This window comes from Alnus glutinosa, chromosome 8, assembly GCF_958979055.1.
Source record: "Alnus glutinosa chromosome 8, dhAlnGlut1.1, whole genome shotgun sequence".
In the NCBI taxonomy this organism is placed as follows: domain Eukaryota; kingdom Viridiplantae; phylum Streptophyta; class Magnoliopsida; order Fagales; family Betulaceae; genus Alnus; species Alnus glutinosa.
Window position 1 is genome coordinate 816,531 of NC_084893.1, and position 23,333 is coordinate 839,863.

Genomic DNA, 23,333 nt, shown 5'->3' on the forward strand with positions numbered 1-23,333 from the left:
CATATATTTTTTGGCAATGTGTGGCACTTTAGCACTCTTCCTCACGTGTGGTAATTTCTGGCCAAATACGTGTTCCACATCGAGAGGGAAAGACCTACCATCGTTCAAGGAACTTAACTTTGATATCATGTAAAAGTCGATGGGCCTTACTCACTCTCAAAAGACATTTTGAAAGAGGAATGGACGAAGGGTGTCTATGGACGCTTATAGAATGTCCAGATCATGTATCTCTTGGAGATATAGGAAGCTTTAACCTTTTAAAAAAAAAATAAAAAAATTTGAAGATCATTTTGGACCAAACTCATTACTACGTACTACTAGTTCAGCCTCCGGCTAGCGCCATTGGAAAAAGCCACTTTTAATTGCCTGTTGGATTGCATTACAATTCAGGTGATTACAGGAAGAGAGCCCCTTCTATAAGGTCACGGCAGAAAACAAGAGTTTTTTGCCCACCAATGAGCACTTGACATGTCAGTTTAGCATACCAAAGTACAATAGGGTGAAAACACTCAATCACACCAAATTCATAAAGAAGAAAAAAAAAAAGAACAAAAAACTCAGCAACAGGAACGCAACCGCTGAAACCCCATCCCCAGCCCAACCCGCCCCAAATTCGCAGCCCCAGGACAGAAAGCCGCCACCACTAGGCTGCGCGGCCACTCCACAGAGGCCGGGAGTGGCCGCACGGCCACCCCCGGGGTCTGGGGGTGGCTTTCGGGCCAGCCCTAGATGGATCTAGGGTTGGCCCGAAGGCCACCCCAGGCCCCGGGGGTGGCCGCGCGACCGCCCCATGGACTAGGGGTAGCCGCATGGCCACCCCCCACCCGGCCTTTGTGGAGTGGCCGCGTGGCCACCCCCCAGTGGCAGGGGGTGGCCGCGCGGCCACCCCCAGGGCCTGGGGTGACCTTCGGGCATACCCTAGATCCATATAGGGGTGGCCTGAAAGCCACCCCCAGACCCCGGGAGTGGCCACGCGGCCTGGTGGCGGCGGCTTTCCGGCCTGGGGTTGTGGATTTGGGGCGGTGATGGTGCTCTTCCGTTGGGGCCTTGGGGGAGTTTTTCTTTAGGCTGAATCGTGATTTTCTTGGATAGCAGCATTTTATTTTTTGAGTTTTAGCTGACGTGTCGATTTCTTATTGGTTGGCAAAAAGCCCTTCCTTTTTGCCATGACCAAACAAAAGTTATACTCTTACGGAAATCCCCGTCCAACTTGTGTAGAGTTCCAACCTAGCTAGCTAGGTAGCTACTAGTTAGATTGTCTTATCCAGTTTAAAATTTCATTTTTTTTCCTCTAAATGAACCCATCAGGTTATATATGTTAGCCATGCTGTCTTTTACGTATATATATATATATATATATATATATATATATATACCAAGTCATATAGGATGTACACGTGTGATAATAATTGTTTGTTAAATATATGTCGTCTATCTTTTTGTCCACTATGTAAGCGTTGAAGACACGTAGAAGTGGCCCTCTTCTCCGGGCAACTAATAATTCAAAATCTAACAGCGATAGTGCGTTGACAAAATGTGATATATTATTAGGAGTATAAATGAATAATGGGCAGTAGTGCCTGCCTCTCCTAATCCGAGTTTACCCAGTTATAAACGCTCCTCCCCTATGAGGTGTACCCCGTGTGGTTCTCTTCTGCATCGATCGCTTTCGGCCACACTTTACCTTTTACACATTTGTATATTAATATCCAGCTTGCTACGGACAAAACTCTATCTCTCTTTCGATCAGCTCTATTTCTTGAGCTACACTTCTGTTAATGGAATTGTGTGTTTTTGTATGGGCAAAACGTATTTCTTTGTCCCCCCCTTCTTAGCTTGCTGCTTTTTGGGGTTTCAGATACAACCTGCAGGTCAAGAATGATCAGAGTGATCGATCCGAAACGATTCATAAGATAAGACAACAATCCTTCAACGGGATAAGAAACTTGAGAGGATCGACGAACCTGAGAGAGGGATGATCCTGATCTTCAACGTATAATATTGTTGATAAATATAATTACTTCCTACAACTTTTCAACATATAGTAGGATTCATGGATATTGTGAAGGAGAAGTGGAAGAAAAATCTGATAGTCAAGACGTGGGACCGCTGCCGATCACGTGGAGGCGGTGGCCGCAGCAAGAGTAACTCGTTCATGACAAAGAGCAAATCGTGGAACTGCACCACCACCATGCCAGCTAATCAGCAAGAACACAAGTCGAAAAGGGCTCCGGAAGGGTGCTTCTCGGTCTATGTTGGACCCGAGAAGCAGCGGTTCGTGGTGAAGACCGAGTTTGCTAACCATCCGTTGTTCAAGATGCTGCTAGAGGACGCTGAATTGGAATATGGGTATAATAGTCAAGGCCCTATTTTGCTTCCCTGTGAAGTTGATTTGTTCTATAAAGTCTTGGCAGAGATGGACGGCTGCGATGATCGTGATCAGTTCATCCCTGCTGGTTGCAACTTTCCTTGCAGTCCGGTTAATCGGCGTTCGAATTCTAGCGGCAACAAGGCGTATGGCGCATATAGGCTGCTAAGTCCTTCGCGAATGCTTAAGATGAATCATTTTTAGCCATGTAATATTGGTATGCCGCTTAATTTCCACGTACTTACAGTATGTAATTAATCAAATTCTCTAGCTATTCAGCCATGCTTTCCTGGCCTCTTTTCTTTTTTCTTTTTCGAAAATGCTTCCGATATTACTACAAAGTCATTTACAATCCATAATTGATGCAATAATTAAGAACGTACGTATTAGTGTAGTTGAGAAAATATTGTATAGTACAATTGGGAAGAGGCTTAATTAATGGAGCGGGGAATAACTGTATTCAAAGACAAAAGCTTAAAAGTAACATTAGCTTTAGGGGTACGTGGTAGTATATCACATTTGGAAGCAAATGGATGATATAAGGCATGATATATTGTTGAAAACAGAAGAACAGATTCTCAAGAGGATTGATTGAGAAATTAGGAGGTTCAAGAATTAAGTCAGAAGTTAATAAGGTGGGGGATTCAAGAAAGTATGATTATATATATATGTAAATAAAAGATCGTCAGTTATGGTTTTTGATAGTAATAATCTGTAATGTCCATGAACGTAGATTTTGTTGTACGTTGTCTGCAGTTGATCTGGTTAGTAAGAGTTTTGATGTAAAAGGCTGCTGGTGTTTTGTTTGTCAAGCAGTTGAACTTGTAAGCTAGCTAGGGAATTTTGCTGTAGGTGTTTGTTAATGAGTTGCTGTCTTGTTAGAGCATCCTAATTAGTGATCAGCTCTCTATTTCAAATTTTTTACCAAAAATCCAAAACAAAAAAAAAATTACTTCAACAAACTCTCTATAATTTCTCTATTTTAGTTATTGTCAGTATTTCACTCCAAATTTGGCTCACAAATTTCATGAGCTATTAAATATTTAATTATTTATCTCTCATTTCACGTCACTTTTCACTTTTTCTCTCTCCTCATTTGTTAAGAGTGATTGCTTAAAACCTATAAAAAAATTAATATCTCGTTGAAATAGAGAAATATTTGAAGAGTTTGAGGATGTAAAAAGTTTGTTAAAAGTAGTAGTTAAAATAACAAAAATATATTTTTTAACTAAAATTTGGAGAGCTCACTGAGGATGCTCTTATGCAGCTAATTAGTTCAAGTTAATAAGTTTGGAATGTATATATATGCTTGTAATCAATCTTTTCGTTTGTTTTAGCTAGCAAAATCATGCTTATTTTTTTAAAAATACATATATATATATATATATCACATTGTTTCGTGAATCAATGCATGGAATACTTATGCAATATTGATTCACAATGCTTAGAGAACACTGTAGCTCACAATAAATGTAAAATTCATTTCGTTTAAAGAATCAGACTGACATGTTTTTAAGCTTTTAGTTAGTCATTTTACACACAACTCTAAAACGCATAAACTACTGAGTGTTCTAAATTTACAATTTATATGTAAATTAAACCAACAGTACTGTTAAATTATAAAAAATACTATTATAAATTAATGTTAAAATATAAAATATATAAGAAAGGCAGATGATCAACAACACGAGAATTTTGGGTGGTTTGACCTTAGGCTTATGTCCATCACCAAGAAGTGCCCTATATATATATAAAGCTCTACATCTTAATTTTATTGACTTGATCGATCACTTTATTCAACTGATTAAATTCAAGACATATAATTTAATTATTTATGGAAAACTAGTAAAAATAAAGAAGAATGTTTGAAAGTTTTGAAGACGAAATATATATTCGATCTTAATTACATCCATGAGAAAAAGAAGCGAATGAAACTCTATTCATTCATAAATAGGCTCCTAAAACACGTGATCAAGTTCTTAATGACATCCTAATCGATATAACATTAAATAGACAGATATGATAAATACTTAATAAAACAAATCAACACAAATATAGAAAATAAACCTTAATTAAAAGAATGCGTGGAAGCTATGACTAGCTGTACAATAAACAATATTGTATCACTTTATTCAACTGATTAAATTTGTTGGGGATAAATCCCACTCAATCCGATTCAAAGAGGAGATTCAAAACTCAAATAAGGTCCAAACAAATAAGAATAATGATCATATCAGAAGTCTAAGAAGATATCAGATCAGAAGTCTAAAAAGATATCAGATTGGAAGTCTAAGAAGATATCCAATTAGAAGTCTAATAAAGGATTAAAGTCCAATTAGAACTCTGACAGCAGTTCTAGATCAACAAGGAGCAGAAGTCCTAATCCAGGTTTGACTCTACCTCTATGCCTATAAATAGGCTCATACCCCAGGTATAAACGAAGTCTCAATTTTATGTATAGAGCATTATTTTTTCACAGAAGCTAACTTAGGCATCGGAGCAGGACCCCCGTAAGGGTCCCTAGGTTTTGTTGTTTTGCAGAGTTATTTAGAAGCGTGAAGAACATCAAAGGAACGTGCAGATTCACACCATACCGGAAACTGTACCAACAAAATTCAAGACACATCATAATAACTACTAGAATACATATAATTTAGGAAAAACTTCATTTATCACCTCTGAATATCTCCCATTACTTTTGCAATCATATTCTTAAACTTTAAAAAGTGTCAATTTAGTGTATCGATATTTCAATTTTTTTCAATTTCACCCATCTATTAGGATTTTTCGTTAAATTTTGTCAAAATTTTCAAAATACCATTTTCTTAAAAATTAAAAAAAAAAAATTAAAAAAAAAAAAAAAAATTAAAGATTCAAGCATGAATATTTTTTCAAATTCCATTAAATTTAAATCTTGACCAACACCTAAATCGTTGCAATTTTTTCTTTTTCCTTTTCCTAAAAAAATTGAGAAAAAATTTAAGAATTTTGACACCATTTTGTTAGGATTTAACGGAAAATTTTAATGGATTGACGAAATTGAAAATAATTGAAAAATTAATACATTAAATTAACACTTTTTAAAGTTTAAGAATGTGATTGCAAAAGTTATAAAAAATCAGAAGTGATAAGTAAATTTTTTCCTATTATTTAATTATTTATGGCAAAACAATACATGTCCATTTAATTAAAGATACTATATGAGCAAAACTAAAGAGTAAAGGTTTATTTGGATCTTGAAAAACTAGTTTATTTTTAGGGAAAGTTAAACTTTCATTAATCATCCAGAATAAGTACAAATCACCACCAACCGGTGTACACAGAACAACACCATTTAGGTGTGTACCCCAAGCTGAGTCAGGCTCAAACCAATACATCGACAAGCAACAAAAACCACCCAAACGGAGCTACAAACAGAGAAGAAGAACACCCCCCGAAACGGCGCCTGTAACACATGCCATATCCGGAAGACACCCTGCCAACATCAACCACCAAAAGCCGCTGGACGCCACCGAACCACGGCAAAAGGAACAGAGCATGGCCCTCACGCGCGTCTCAGAATGACAATAAACCCTAACGCTTGAGGGTTATGCGCCGAATACTGACCATCTTTCTAGCCATAGTAATCAGCAGCTAGACCAGAAGACCCCGGCGACCAAAGCTGAGAGGCGTGTGTCGATCAAAGGACATCGGAGTTTCACAGATCTGGCCTCACGACATGCTTAAAACGTTGAGGAACAGCCAATCCTGCCATCGACGGCACTAGCGGAGCATCACTCCTCCTCCGGTACCTCACTAGGTGTTTTCCTGCCATAAACCAAAGAAGAAAAAAAAACAAAACAAAACCCTCATAGTCCAAAAAGACTAGCTAAAAGGGGCACTACCACCACTGGATTTAAACCGGGGGAGACAAAAACACCACACAACCCTAATGGTTGGAGAATTCTAGCCTCCACTAGAAAACCAGAGAGGAAACAAAACCCCCTTAGTCAAACACGGCTAAGAGGAAGAAAACAAAAACCAAGAGGGAGGCATAAAGCCTCCACCACCAAGAGAGGCCAAAGGTGAAAGACTTTTCTTAGAGAGAGAGGCTCTGGACTTTTCTTAGGTGAAAGACTGACTGTTTAAAAAACTAGTTAAAATAAAGAAGAACGTTTGAAAGTTTTCCAACGAAATATTAATCTTAATTACATCCATGATAAGAAGCAAATTAAATGAAACTCCATATATATTCATTCATAAATAGGCTCCAAAAACACGTGATCAGAATTCTTAATGACATCCTAATTGATATAATATTAAATAAGGAAAATGATACTTACACTCTTTGAGTACAACAATGGTTAGGGGTGTAAACGAGCCGATCTTGAGCGGGTATTGGCTGTTCGAGATCGGCTCGTTTATGTTGGGTTGAAGCTCGAGCTCGAGCTCGAGCTCGACACAAGCCTAAGTTTGGTGTGCGAGCTCGGCTCGCTATGGATAAACTACTGATCGAGCTCGAGCTCGAACTCGATTATTTTGGTCGATCTCAAACTCGAGTATTCGGCTCGAGCTCGGCCCGAGTGAAAAATTTAAACAAATATAAACACAAAATAAGCAACGAGTAGATCAAATCAAAACTCTAGAGCCAACCAACTAATCCCATACACAAAATTCAGAAAAGCAGAGGACAGGAAAATAGAACGCAAACCTGATGGAACGGAGCTAAAGAATGCGTAGGAGAAGGCTCTTGCGGCCGCTCCGTCTTTTCCAAGTAATGTGGATGCATTTCAAGAGAAGATTGACGCAGCACGTAACACAGTGAGCCGTCTCAATAGAGCTTGTAACAAGTTTTTGTGCTTGGGAGAAGAAACGAAAATTTGGGAAGGGAAAGGATTCTGCTTCTGCTACTGCTACTGCTACTGCTACGCATACTTTGGGAAGGGAAACGAACGGGGTATTTGGCAAGCATCTCAGCTGAGCTGAGTTCTCCCTTGTCCCATCATTTTACTGTTTCAAATTATTATTTAGTCAAAAAGTTGCTTACGACTTGGCAGGTGCGCGGCATATCAGCTTAGCTTCCGGTTTTTATTTTCAAAAACTCTCCTCAGTCTACTAACGTGAGCGTCAACTCGTCCTCTCTCGTCAAGTCCACTCAGTCTGGGTTGGTTGATGTCTGGAAAGAGGAAAGTTAGTCCCTTGAGCCAAGTGATCTTGAAATGATATATTGTCATTTAATAAAGTCATTATATACAAAGACAACCGATCAAAAGCACAGAAAGTAGTTTCAAATTTTAAATTGTTAAAATCGGTAAAAATAAAATAATTAGCTTTAAGCTTCAGGACTTTCCAATGAAACAAACCATTGGTTCAAGACTCAATAGGAAAAGCTAAAAATATGTTTTTTTTTTTTTTTTATGTAAAAATATATATATATTTTTCTTTTCACAATTGACTGTTGCTCATGGACCCGTGGTCCTTCTTATCATGTTATGTCAAGGTTACCAACCACATTGTTAAACCTTTTTATAGAATGGGTTATCAAGAAAAAAAAATTGACAAAAGAATCGTTACATTTACATTTTATATGCATTATGTATTTTCATTGAGGATGATGGTACACATTGAGTATTTGTAACAAAGTTCATTTAATATAAGTATAAATTATAATACACTATTATCAAAATCCTTTATTTGATAGAATGGAGTCTATAAATTTGTGGTTTAAATTACTAATAATTTGAACTGTAATTATGAGAAAATTTATATATAATTTACCTATTCGAATAAGTGGCTAGACAACTCAAAATTTATGTAAGCAAATAGATTTATATGAATTCTTTCCTAATTCGGTGCTCAAATTATTGGATATCTTAATCTATGATTCAAATATATAATAATAACATGACAATGGCTGCTCATTCACTTTATTTAATTATTTAAAAAATTGTAGTTTAAGTTTTTTAGACTATTTTTAAAACTATGTGTCAAAAAATTTGGCAGCTCACAAGTAAGTGAAAATTTGAAAGTGACATTCCTACAATTTTTTACCCACTTTTTGTTTTATATTTTTTTTATGCCTTTCCTCCTCATCTTCTTCTTCTTCTTCTTCTTCTTTTTTTTTTTTTTTTTTTGTCTTCATGTTCTTATAATTAAATGTAAGATTTATTATTGATGTTTTATTTACAAATGCATAGAAACAGCTCAATGAACTCCAATCTCTATATGGAACATCCTAATAGATTAGACCAACCTTATCATTTTTGTTTTGTTGTCTTTATGTCATAGGATAGAAATCTTGTCATCTGTTTTTTTCCTCTCTCTACATATGTGCTTTCTAAACAGTCATACGAGATGGAAGTATATTAATACAGTTTTAATTGTTAGATAACCTATTGTCTCAAAAAATTAATCAATAAAAAATGAGAAGTTTAATTTCTCAACCGGTTATCCTACAAGCTCAAACTTAAAACTTTTGCTTTCATATTATGTTAAACCTTCAATGTCTCAAAATATTGAGCAGACAAGAAATTATTAAATTAATATTTTTAACTAAAAAAAAAAAAAATTGTTTTTCAATGTATGAAAAACAATTAGAAAGATTCAACGCAGGGTTACTTTCAATTGACTGAAAGCATAACCGAAAATCAAATAATATAAAGTTGAAAAACAACCAAAATTGATGTTTAAGTGGTTAGACAAGCAAAATTATGAATCATATCATATCACTTAACTTATAAGATTATAATTTATCTATGATAACATTGATAAATATAATCATTATAAGTCATAACTATTATAATTTCTAACTATCTTCTAATAATACTAATATCATATGAATCATATAATTGTATGATCTAAGTCTTATTGTATGATTATATGATTCATACGATCTAACAATTCATATGATCTTAAATCTTGAATCACTCGACGAGGGCAATGTAATGATTCATAATATCTAATAATAAAACTTATAAGTTATAATATTAGATATAGTGAATCAATGATTACATGTCATACGCTACAATGTTATATTATTATATCATTATATAGTCTTATTATATTACATAAATAATATAATATGAATCATATAATTAAGTATCTAAATTGTCATTATATCAGATGATTAAGTGATTAACAATTAAGTATTGATATTATTCACTTTTACTAATATTTTATATATATATTGATATAACCAATTAATATTTACTGACAATTTTTATTTGTTACTTAGTTTATACTTACATATAGTAATATATATAGTATATTGTTTATTAATATATATACACTATATTATAATACTAAGTTATATATTAACAAATTAATATATATATATATATATATATATATATATATATATATATATATATATATATATATATACGAGTCGAGCCTTAATAAACGAGTCGATCCTTATACGAGCGAGTTCACGAGCTTTAGTCGAGTCGAGCCGAGTTTATACGAGTTTGTATCGTTTAATAATCGAGTTTGATTTTCGTGTTCACGAGTAGCTCATTTAATAATCGATTCGAGCACGAGTCGAGTTTATTCGAGCCGATCTCGAGTAAGCTCACGAGTAGCTCAGCTCGTTTACACCCCTGTCAATGGTACAACAACAAAACACATTGTTATACATTGTGAGTATTTTGATCATTTTCCATTAAATAATGTCCACGAAACAGATTATAGAAATTAGGAAATCTTAGAATTGAAGCAGCATTATTGAATTATTAAAAATTGGCTGTGGGAAGGACTCCTTTGTAAGTTCCATTGAATTCTTCTCGAAATTGCAATTAATTTAATATCTGATACTAGTGTTAGCTTTGAAAGTCTTCTTGTAAATCAAATTACAGCATACATGAACCCTCGACTTTTTCTAATAAAGTAGATATTAATTAATTAACCACAGCTGCAATGGGCAGAGCTTTCTTCTTCTTCTTCTTCTTTTTCCTTTTTTTTTTTTTTTTTTTTTGGAACAAAGAGTACCTGCATTCCTTTAAAAAGGACCCAAAGGTTCAATTATAGCGGTTAAGGTGTATAAAGACTCCCTAAACATAAAATCAGAACTAATTTTTAATTTGAGAGCAAATTGCCTAATTAAAAACACCCAAAGAATACAAGAACATAAATTGAAAGTCACTCTTAACAAATATGCACCACTACTAAAATTAAAAAACGGCTGATCTACACTAAAAAGCAAAAAAAATCCAATAATATTCAAGCATCAAAGAGGCATCCTACGGATCTAACCAAAGAAAAAATATCCGGCAACAGATCTGGCATCAACAAAGCATGTGAAGAAGATTGCACAGCCAGAAAAAAAAACACCACATTGACAACACAGAAGATGGCTAGAAAACAGCAACTGAAAAAAAATATAGATATATATATATATAAAACCAACATCAGAGGTCCGGTTAGGAGAGCCTCCAGCAGGAGAACACCGGATCCGCCAAAAACTGCTGCTAGCTGAAGAGGGGTGAAGGCGGTTGCCGGGCGCATGACCACCACGCGCCCGTGCACAGGGACAATTGGGGGCACGCCGACCACCGAAGGACATGGAGTATGACGATGAACCCGTTGGGGAGGTGCATGTTATGCAAAAAAGGAGAGGGAAGCTTAGATCTACAACCAAAAAAACCAACCAACAACCCTTCCAAAAATGGCAAAAAACACCGTGAAATCGAGGGACAACCGGTGAGCTCTGAGTTGAGAAGAGAAGGCCTCAGAAGAGGCGGTAGCGAAGAAAAATAAAGGGGAGAGGGAAGCTGAAGCTAGCAAAAGCACAAAAAAATGAGTTCTTTTTCTAGAGATAAGCAGGAGGTTCTCTCACTAAAACTCCCCTTAGGGCATAACTTTATTCTAAATTGGTAAAAAGTTCTTACAATTCAATCAATAAAATTATTATGCGTTGATCTTTTGAATAGGTGAGAAATACCTAGTACTACGTACTCTTGAATTATATATATATAATTAATAATTTCTATTAAAAAATATACATAAGTACATCGTTAAAATCAAACATACCACTAAAGGCCCATTTTGAAGGGACATGTCTGAATGGCAATTGCCCCACCAAGCTATGATTGTCATGAATCAAAGCATGTGTAGCCCATTTGATCAATCATTTTGGGCTTCGAACTACTCACTTTTACTCCCCACCCTTTCGCACAATAATATATTAATATAAGTATTGGATTGTTTTGTTTTACTTTATTTAATTTGTAATCAAACACCAAAAACATATGTCACCCTTATTTGTATGAAATCACATTTTTATTTTATTATTATTTTAATTAGTTGATATAGCAGTGTTAATCAACTCTTGAATTTATTTTTTTATTTTTTTTAACAATAACTAATGGACACTATCACGTTATTAAAATAAAATAATAGAATAGGCCAAATTTGAAACAATGGAATAAAGATTCGTAGAGTTTATAAGACCAGGATTGATGGAATATTTGTTTTTTATAAGTGATTGTGAGATACTATTTATATGACCCACCTGATTAGATAAGTACTTTGACAGTCTAATTTTTATTTAGTTAGGTATGTTTCATAAATAGTCTCTCACAATCACCTATTCGAATTCTCTCAAATTCAGACAAATAATTTAAGAGAATTCTAATCAAATTTTTTGACCTGTTTTAAGTTCTCTCAATTTTTTTTCTTCCCTTAAAATTAATTCATCAGCCAACACAAAAAAAAAAAAAAAAAAAAAAAAAAAAAAAACAACAACAACAACGACGACGACGACGAAAAAAACTGAAAATAATAATAATAATAATAATTGATCATGCTTTTCTTGTCTCATCTCAAGCAACCAATAGGCCAAAACTTGTCCGCATTTCCTGTCACCAGATGGGCTCTAAAAGTTGACTGATTAAAACCCTGCGACACCGTTTGGTAATTCATAGCATTGTAAGAGCATTCTTAATAGGCTTACTAAAATTGGTTTTTTTTTTTTTTTTTTATATATATATTTTGGTGAGCTCATTTGTTGAAATGATTCAAAATGAATTTTTAGTAACCTTACCAATTTGATGGAAAAAAAAAAAATGATGAGTGATCAATATTCACTAATAATACTGAGCACTATTCACTCACCAAAATAATAATAAAAAATAAAATACTAACATTTTATTTCTTCATTTTTTTTATTTATCTCTAATGCATCACACAACTGTCTTTTTGAAAAAAGATTATTTAAATAGAATAATGATAGTTGATAGCTAAAATGGTGAGGCTGCTAAAAGTGCTTTAAAAAAGTGAATTGCTAAAATAAAAAAATACAATTTTTAACTATTTTGACTAGTAAAATTTAATGAGATTACTAAAAATGCTCTGACACATAGTATTATTATGCCAATACAATCAAAAATCAAAGTATAGTCTTATTGAACATTTTCTATGATGGATATTGATGTACACACTTCTAAAAGGCCCATTGAACCCAAAGGCCCAACAAACTGTGGAACAAGGCTCATAACCTCCAGAGCCCATGAAGGAGATGAATACACCCACAGCGCCCGTCCGACCCATTGACCACTTGTAAATTAGGAAGAGATGCATAGCAAGGGATTACTTCCCGCCATTACCATAATTGCCCCAATATTTTCAACAATGAATCTAGGATAGAGATATATGAGAATGAGATATGAATCTAAAATAGAGTTATACAAAAATTATTTAAAAGTTGTAAACGTATTATATCTCTATCAGAATATTCTCGACTTTTTTCTTCTGTGTATTCTTCCTAAATACATTCATTAACTTAAACATTAAAGGAATCTCCATCTCCGCTGACACATCCGACAAACTTCTTTGTTTACTTTTCATCTCCGTTACATGCATTCTCACCCGACACTACAATGTGCAGTTTAGTGTACCAACAAATATTGACCTATGAACGGCTAAACCTAGACAACCTTAACCCTCTTGTATCTTAATTTCTATCCTTTCCCATTGCATTTTCTTCTTATTTTATGTATTATCACATGGTATTGAAAATATTCTCTCTCTTTTTTTTCTTCTTTTTTTTGACATGGGTACAGATAATATTGGATGACGATGGATTACATAATTGCATTAATTTCGAATGACATAGCTTTCTTATTGCAGCTACCACTCAATGATATACGATGAGATGGGGGTACAGCAGACTTTTCAAATTAGCAATAAAGCCGTTTTTATTTTTTATTTTTTTATTTTTAGATCTAATAATTTTATTAATCAAATATCACGAATATAAAGTTTTTACATCATAAAGCATAAAACTCTGTAAAGTTATAATAGATACAAACAAAATTCTTACAATAAAGTGATATTTATGATTTTTATCTTTCGCTAACCCATGTACAAAAATAATTAAAGAGCAGATCTGCTTCAAATAGACTAAATTTAAAACAATGGTAGCTAAATATCCAAAAAAAAATTATTTAAACCGACCGTGAGAGATAATCCTTTACACAAAACTATCCAGGCCGTGAGAGATAACCTTCACACCGAACTAATAGACTAAATCTAAGAAAATGGTAGCCAAATATCCAAGAAAAATTTATTTAAACCGGCCGTGAGAGATAATCTTTTACACAAAACTATCTTAATCATTTACACAAAACTATCCAGGCCGTGAGAGATAACCCTCACACCGAACTAATAGATTAAATCTAAGACAATGGTAGCCAAATATCCAAGAAAAATTTATTTAAACCAGCCGTGAGAGATAATCCTTTACACAAAACTATCCTAATCATTTACACAAAACTATCCAGGCCGTGAGAGATAATCCTTTACACAAAACTATACAGGCCATGAGAGATAACCCTCACACCGAACTATCCAAACAGTGAGGGATAACTCCTCACACTTGACTAAACTATATCTCATAGATCGTCTATGAGAGCAGATCTATGAAGAAAAAAACTCATGAATGGCATAATACGGAGGTAGATAGGCGGATGCATAGCGGAAATGCAAAATTAATGATCTGGTTGGAGAACACCTACATACAAGAGAAAAATCTAGAATGGGAGGGGGAGAGTAGGAGCAAGGAGTAGAAAGGGAAATGGAGAAGAGGGAGCTGGAGGAGGAAGCAGATCTGCTCCCTCCTCCTCTCAAACCTTTTTTCTGAGAGTTTTTTCTCTATGGCCGGTTGAAAGAGTCTCTCTCACTGGTCTTTTTGATATGTAACAGATGTAGAAAGAATATAAAGCCAAATTGTCTATATGTTTGCGCCCGGGACCCACCCTAGCTCCTTTTGTATAGTAATTCTAGACAGTATATTTAGAAGTGGGCAAAACCCGCCCTGCCACGTGAAGTCCGAATTTTAAGTTTGAAATCACGGATACAGATACAAAATCAGACTATCCGTGCAGGGCGGGGCTGGTCACATATATAAAATTTCTAAACTATTGGGTACCCGCACCCTAACCCTAAACTACCCACTCCTAAGTCTTGCGCAGCTCACCCCCTCAACACCCAAATTAAGTTCTTCATTTTACCCTCAGATTCGCTTTCGTTTTGTCTCTTAATTTCCCCATGTACCTACTTACTTTGCTATCCCTCCCTCTCTAAAAGTTGATTATTCTAAAAAGTAATTTCAATTTTTGATCTTTCTTTTGGGGTGAGCCAATCTTGCTTTGAATTTAGAATCCGTCTATGTTCTACATTTATTGGTCCATGCTATTTTTTTTATACTTTGTTTGATTATGATTTTTTCAACACTTGCGGTGGTTAGCGATTGTAATGGCTATGCCTACGGTTTGAAGCTTTCATAAATTGTGGGATGTCAAGTTGGGCGACTGTTGTTGACAGCAAATAGATTCAAATCATACGTGGGTTATGCTTGTTTTTGTTTACCAGCTGATTGCGGCCCAACCAACCAATTGAAAAAAAATTACAAAAATCCCATGCACAAAACACCTCCCACCCCCCGCGGGAGTTCAATCCGCCTCGCGAGACCCACTGCTCCCTATTACTTTTGATACACAAATTTTAAAAAGTGTTAATTTAACGTAATTCATCTTTTGATTTTTTTCAATTCCAACCCTCCTTAGAACTTTTCTGTTAAATCCTATCAAAATTTTTAAAATATCCCTGTATTTTGATTTTTTTAAAAAATAAATAAAAATAAAATAAACATTCAGGCATGAGTATTTTTACAAATTTCATTAAATTCTGACCAATACCTAAATCTTTGAATTTTTTTTTTTCTTTTTTTCCTTAAAAAAAAAAATGATGGGTATTTTAGAAATTTTTAAAGGATTTAAAGAAAAATTCTGATGGTTGAAATTAAAAAAAAAACTAAAAGATGGATATCCTGAATTGACACTTTTTAAAGTTTAAGTACCTTATTTCAAAAGTCAAGAAAGAAAGAGAATGGTTTATAAGTGAAATTATTACATGTGGCTTTTAAAATCATAATTTGATCGAAATTTAATAATAATTAATCATAAATCCAAAATTAATTTTAAAAAACACATTATTATTCCTAGAATCATCCAATTTTCCCTTTCCCCAATTCTATCAAAAAAAAAAAAAAAAAAAAAAGCAAAACAAACAAACAGGGCTACATAATTTGTTTTTGGTTTGTATTTAAATACGTGTGTATAAATGTCACCATATTAAAAAATACATGTTTAAACAAATTAGGTGGCTATTGTTACAACGTACCAACGCCCACAGAAAACAGAAGGTACTTGAAAAGTCTGCTATACCATAAAATTTTCTCCAAACTCTATTAATATTATTTTAAAAAAAAAATTGTGTTTATCATGTATTAAAAAATAAATGTCAATTTTATAAATTGAATTAAAATATATATATATATTCTTTCAATTCCGTTTCAAAGAAAACGATGTCCGTAGTAAAGCCATTGGACCAGAGTCATTGTTTAGATCTGAAAATTTTAAAGATGAATTAATGAAAATTTTGAAGATGAATTCCAAAATTTGAACAGCAAATAAAAAATTACAAAAAAAAAAAAAAAAAAAAAAAAAAAAAAAAAAAAACGGAATTAGAAACACAAGCAAAAAGGAATTACCTCGAAGAAGCTCCTTTCCCCATTGAACTATGTATCCAGTAAACAAGTTTTTTCTTTTTTTCTTTTTTTTTTCTTTTTTTCTTTTTTTATTTTTTTTATGGTCTTTTTTCAAACCTACGTAAGTTAAGGAACCAAAACTCTCTCTCTCCTCTAGAGCCCCTCCCTTGTGAGCATGGTTTTCATCGGGAGGGGGTGGCCTCACGCCTCCCCCTCCCGATGGTGATTTCTCTCTGGCTCCTTGTGAGCCAGCGTGTTTTTTGTTCCCCCTGGCTTGTTTCAATTGGGTTAGTTTTCTCTCGACCATTAGGGTTGTGGAGCTTTTGTTCCCCCCGACTAGATCCGGTGGTGGCTGTGTTTGTCCTCATTTTTAAAGCTATGGAGTTTGTTTTATTTTGCTTTGTTTTTTCTTCTAGTCGTTCTCTAATAGGAAGGTTCATCTTGAGACGTCCAGTGGGGAGCTTGTTATCATTCGTGTCGCCGATGGAGCGTTTGGCTAGTCTTCATTTTTCCTTTATTTTTTGATGCCAGATATTTGCTTTTCCATCGGCTTCTGAGAGACATGCGCCACTCAAATGGGTTCACCGTGGTTTTCTGATCCTACCGTCGTTTGCAGTGGCCATGGAGGTTACTGGTGACCGACGCGTGACCGTCACGCGTCAGAGAGATTTTCTTCTTGAACTGCGTGTGACGGTCACGCTCTGTCTTTTTTCGCCCTGCAAAGGTGGCGCCGGGAGACAGGGAGGCCGATCTAATGTTTGGGAAGCTTCGTGGCGCGTGCCGTACACGTGTCAGGCTCTGGCAATGACAATAACCCTACTGCCGGCTTGGGTTGATTTTCTATTTAGATGTGTGTTTGTGTATTCTTTTGTTTCGATGTATAGTTTGCTTACGTATGGCTCAAATTTTATTGGAATTTTTATTGAAATTGGGCTTAAATGTAATTCTAGTGAGATTTGTGATTCTGCTTAGGTAGCTGTTTTTTAAGTCGGATCCTTCTGGCTTAAAGTGTTGGGGGGGTATGTCCCTCTATTTTCAAGTTATATGCCTTCGGCCTTTCCAGAATCAATGATAGCACATGCTATTTGTTCAAAAATAATAATAAAAAATAAATAAACAAGTTTTTTTAAGAAATGTCTTTTGTGTTTTTATCTTTCTTTTTTGGGTGAATCTAGTGTAATGATCACTAGTTTTAGTGATAACAAACTAGAAGAACTAAGAAGAAATATAAAGGGTGTGTACATAAGAAAAATAAGAGATCATGTGTTGTTGTGATGAAGTATTAAACACACGTGTGATAGAAATTGTTAGGCTAACTGTAATTAGTTGAGCCACTTGTAATCTGTTAGGCCAGCTAAACTTGGTCGTTAGAAGGACAGCTAGAGTCGGCGTCCAATAAGTGGGCTAGGCCCAGCAATTATAATGCTATATAAGTGGGCTTTCTAGAAGTGAGTACGAAAATATATGAAATCATTTTGTAACCTTTTACATTTTGGAGCTTGTGATCGGGCTCGAACCAGTCTCCCTATTTCAATATCAGTTCATTCATATCTTCCATTCTTAATTCTTCTATTCAATCCATATTTCCATTCATAATTCACAGAAAACCATTAGAAAAATACATGAGTATTACATCTAGAGTACTACTTAGTTGAGTTGTGTTTGTTGTTTATTGGAATATACAAAAGCAATGCGAAAATTGCCTAAGTTAATTTTTTTTTTTTTTGCACTGGGCGTTCATTTTCTCCGCCACGTCTAAGTAAATTAAATCTTGACCGTCCAAGTCCAAATTTTCACCTGTTATTTTATTAACTGCTCGTAAGCCCGATCCCCCAGAAATTTTCCGAGTGAAAGTCCGACCTTTTCAGGCTGGTCATGAACTTCCAACTACTAGAACTACAGCATTTATGAGAGAGAGAGATACGTACGTCTCAAGAAAAAGTGGGGCAGGATTTTCTGTTTCACAAATTTAATGACAAGAAGATGATGAAGAATGAAGGAATTAGAATAAGATCAAATGTGGGCCCAGAAGGTGGGAAGTAGTTGTATATTTATAATTTGAAAATAAGCTAAAAATAAGTGGCTTGCTTGCTGATATCTCGCTATCTCATATCTGTGAAGAGTTTTAAGAATATGTTGTTAACATGATGAATATCCATATATATGGAAGTCCCCATCTCAAATTGTAAAACCATTGTCGGCCAATCCTGGCCACCCTTTTACTTATTTTTGATTATTATTATTATTATTTATAAATGTAGTATATAGTATTAATCTTTTTTGTCTCCTAGGCTTTTATTGAAAGAAGGGGTAATACATTTTTTATCCTACTTTTATTTCACTCCGCTGATGTGAAATTTTATTTTTTTAACAGTAACTGATCCAATATATGATTGAACGGCACTGCCACGTTAGCGTAATGGAAAAGTGATAAGATAAAAATATGGTTTTTAGCAATACTTAAAGAAAAACCCCTTTTAGGAGAGGTGGGGGGTACATTTGGGTGTATGTGTGATGTTGGGTAAGAAACTTCATGTACCTTCGCCCCAAATTCAAGCCACATTTCAACACTTAAAGAATTATGAAGGAATTTGGAAATGTAGGTGGCTTGTATTATACAACATAAAACTTTGGGGTAATTTTAAGGGTTTTCCATTATTTAGATATTGGCAATTATAGGCTATTTTAGGTAGAAAAACATGTTTTTCAAAAAGATCAAACAAACTTATTAAACTAATTAACAACTGAAGAACAACTGATTCACAATTTCACAGACCTCCAAATGAATTATTGACTCTGAACTTGATACCCCAAACATGGGAACTTCCATACAGATACAAATGAGATAAATTTGCACTTCTACAACCTTTCTTTTCCAAATTAAATAGAGCAATCCAGTGGTCACTATTTGAACTAAACTGGACTACCTGTTTATCTCCTGGAATACACCACAAACTATAACAAATGCTTCAGTAAAGAATTAAACCCAGGAATATACCATCAAATCTGCATCAGTTCTTCAAAGATTTTCATGGCAGAAGCCGGCAAACCCAGAAGAACATTTATGCTTTTTCTCTCTTTCCCATGAGATAGGAACAGAATTACTTCCTTCTCAGGCAAAGTCACCGGCCCAGAAAAAATAGGATCTCCCCATCCAAAATCAGTCGTGTGGAAAGATAGCCTAGACCAAGTTGTGACCAGTAGGGTTGCTGCAAGAGAAGGCCTAGCTCTTGTTACTTCGAAATAGTCTATGGCTGATCTCATATAGCTATCTGTAACCATATTAACTGCCTTCTGAACTAGTCCAACTGCAAAGGACAGTGGGTTCTCCAGTAATTCACCTGCACTGCATATCGAATTCGTTAACACAATCGCATTTCCAGCGTACCCCTTTGGTATTGATGGCTCAAATCTTGGCCGCCCATCAACAGCAAAGAGAAGCTTTGTCTGTTGCTCGGGCTTCATCCCTAATGCCCGAGTTCGAGCTCTCCAGACAAAAGCTGTGAGGGCTTCAAATGTTGTGCACTTCTCCAGAACCCCATCTTCCTTAGCTTTTTTCTTGAGCAGTTCAAGCTTCTCAGGGTCAAAACAGAATGTACTATAAAGCATTTCTTCTTTATATAAGGTTTCTGATATATCTTCAATCTGAGCAAATTCCTGGTGCTGAAACTCTATACGAGGTGGTTTTCGGGCTTCGAATATGCTTCGGTCGAGAAATGGAGGGACTTTAAGGGGCAAGCCTCTTGCAGTTTCACCCCATGAGTTCACAAATTCCATGGCACCAATTCCATCAAACATACAATGGTTCAAGCATAACCCAAGAACAAAACCTCCACATTTGAAATTTGTCACCTGGACGATTAAATTAGCAATACAAGTCTTAAAACGGGATGTTTGTTTCAAGTTAGCAAAGAGGAGAAGAGAAAGAAGGAAAGAAGCAGAGCCAAGTGTTCCGTCTGATTTCCATTAATTTCTTTTCATTCAATAAATTGCACTATTAGATAAAAAAAAATATGTTCTGTAATTACAGTAGATTATATAAATTTAAGAGTAATGCTATTTAGTAGACTTATATAATTGCCATATAATTGAGATGACGTAACAGTGAAAAATCAACACTTCTAAAAAAAAAAGTACTGCCACATCATCTCATTTGTATGACAGTCGTATAATAGTCTACTAAATAGCATTACAACCACCTACTTTGAATTGAACATTGTGATCCACCTTTATTCAAATAGCCAAATAATGGTATGGAAAATACAACTCAATTCCAACCCCTTTTTTTTCCAGTTCGGCAACCGTTTGTTAACGGCTTTGTTTTTTGTTCTCAAATAATAAAAAATATTAACAAACAATTCAAAATACAAAATATTCTTCAAAAGAAAAGAAAAAGAAAAAAAAAAAAAAAAAAAAAACTATTTTTTACCTTTACGTCACATAGTAATACTTTTTCAAATAAAAAACACCCCCAATTGTTTATGATCCTTCTAATTGTGTTAGACTGCTTAAATAGTTAGAAAATCTATACAAGTGAAATACAAGAGATATCAGTTTTGTTAGTTTGACCTTGAATTTTCCATACAGGAGTACCTCCTTCAATGTGATATATATATCATAGATGTAAATAATGAGACATGAGATCCTCAAACCTGAGCCACCAGAGGAGGAATCTCAAGTATGGTTCTTGCACCAGGAATGTCATAAACCAGCTTTCCAAGAGTGATCGGATCAGGCTTTGTTATGTCTCCTATCTCCTCTATCGCACAGTCTGCTTTTGCCCCAACAAAAACAGCACCCTCCCCTGTGCAGTTCACCATAAGCTTTCCTTCTGAGCTGATTGTCAGCCTTCCTGCGAGTGGATAGTAGTGAACAAGAACCTTTGACAAGGCATCCTTGATGACTTTCACAGCGTCCTTATTGCCTTTTGAATCAGATTTAAAGCAGTAAATAGTACGAACTGGAACTGCAATGTTCTGGTCAAGGTTCGATAGAAAGTAAGGACCCTTCACAGTTTTCTGTGCAGGAGGAACCAGAGTTGGCTCTTCGTGCTTCACACTCAGTTCACAGGAGTTATTACTTACTTTCTCCATCAGAAGCACCCTTTTAGATCCTAAACCTGACCAAAACAATCCCCCCCACCAAAAAAAAGGTTATGATATGATAGTATAAGCCCTCATAATTAAGAACATAACCCACTAGGTATATATATGTAACATATCAAGAAAAGAAAAAAAAAAAAAAAACAACATGAGCAAATTGCTAATCAAGGAACATAACCCACTATGGGTCATATGATTGTATGACATGACAAGCAATGAGTTATATATATATATATATAGCCAGTACAGAAAGCCAAACTTCTCTGAAGAGACAGAAGGGAACTGCAAAATATACCTCCGGTGCAGGAATATTTGATGTGAGAAGAACAGATTTGGAATGAACTTGATCAGTTGTCTTCTTTTCCTTTTAATTGTGTGGGTAGAGGGATTATATAGAAAGAAGTGGGCCAAGAATTTGACAAATTGATAGTTTGGGTAAACAATAGGTTGCAGCATTAAAGGGACAGGTGGTAGTGGATAATTGGAGAAAGTTCATATGCAAAAAATGTTTTAAAGGAGAAGCCTTATCAAGAGAGAGGGCAGTTTCTTTGAATCTTATTTTGGATTTTTTTCTTTCTAGGCATATTGTGTCAAGGTCATATGGGTTGTGGTAGGCTACTTGCCAGTGAACCAAAACATTACCAGCCAAGGAGTCTAGCGTGAGAGAGAGAGAGGAGAGCTAGTGCAGTTGTTTGGTGGAGTTTGGCGTCCAAAACTTTGTTACTTGGCCTACTTTTTTTATTGAAAAGGACGGCCAGGAGGTACCAGCCTACTTGTACGAAAAGAATTTAATTTGAGAGTAAATTTGAAAAAAATTAATGACGGTTTTAAAACATGAAAATACAATAACAGATTTTGCCGAGCTCTTAGACTATTTTTAAAAATCAAGTTTTCACTAATTGTGTTTTGAAATTGCTGTTTTTTTAAATTGCACGTTTTGAAAGGGTTAAACCAAACTGTCAAGAACAAAATCTATGTGCTGTGGGCTGGACAAATATAATTTTTGCGTAGAAGATTCAGCAAAATGATAAATTAAACATTTATGTAGGTTTCAAAATGGGATATTTTATCAAGAAAAAACATAGGGTGGGTGGGAGTGATCCCTGACTTCTCGTGTTTATTTTCCATTCTCTTGGTCTGATAGGCCTCGCAGTTTACTCAAGAAGGAACAAACATTTCCAATTGTCCATATTAAATACGAAGTTATGCCCAGTTCGCTGAAACATTTCAATCAAACTTTTACTAGCATGAGGGTAAATGATTGAATGGGTTTTCTATATCTTAACACAAAGTTTGCCTTAATTTTGAGGTTTTACACATACATACATTAATATCTCAACACAAAATTCGCCTTAATATTGGGGATTCGTGTCGATTATCATGTCAGTTTATAAAAAATTTGTAATGCATATATATATATATATATATATATATATATATATATTGGCTGATCAGGTCGGATGAAGAATATGAGAGATAGAGGGTAAATTATTTGAATGGATTTTCTTTCTCTCAACACAAAGTTCGCCTTAATGATGGGGTTTTACTACAGCTTTCACTACAACCAGGGCCGGCTTAATAAATTTTGAGGATAAAGGCCGACAACAAATTTAAGTGGGGCCTTTTTTATTTTTAAATTTGAATTTTCTTTTCTTTTCTTTTTTTTTTTCCAAACAACTTGCAAAATTCATCTATATTAGGAGACATTTAATTTCAACATGTCATATTTTGTGTTGAGCTACATATAATTCTTTTTATATATAATTTAATTTGCACAAAATGAAGTTTACTTTATTCTAAAAATTATTTTAATGAATGAACTTAATCAAAATGTTGATTT

The 23,333-nt window shown here is 34.7% G+C and overlaps 2 protein-coding genes across 2 annotated transcripts; one reads left to right on the forward strand and one right to left on the reverse strand.

The window, feature by feature from the left end:
* Positions 1 to 1,611: 1,611 nt before the first annotated feature.
* On the forward strand, positions 1,612 to 2,650 carry LOC133875920 (auxin-responsive protein SAUR72-like). The gene has a single exon (XM_062314193.1). The coding sequence runs from the start codon at positions 2,054 to 2,056 to the stop codon at positions 2,570 to 2,572; it is 519 nt and encodes a 172-aa protein (XP_062170177.1). The 5' UTR covers positions 1,612 to 2,053; the 3' UTR covers positions 2,573 to 2,650.
* A 16,497-nt stretch (positions 2,651 to 19,147) lies between these two features.
* LOC133875528 (omega-hydroxypalmitate O-feruloyl transferase-like) lies at positions 19,148 to 21,946 on the reverse strand. The gene is made up of 3 exons (XM_062313694.1): positions 21,789 to 21,946; positions 21,044 to 21,510; positions 19,148 to 20,243 (listed from the first exon to the last, which is right to left on the reverse strand). The coding sequence occupies exons 2-3, from the start codon at positions 21,482 to 21,484 to the stop codon at positions 19,392 to 19,394; spliced, it is 1,293 nt and encodes a 430-aa protein (XP_062169678.1). The 5' UTR covers positions 21,485 to 21,510; positions 21,789 to 21,946; the 3' UTR covers positions 19,148 to 19,391.
* Between the last annotated feature and the right edge of the window lie 1,387 nt (positions 21,947 to 23,333).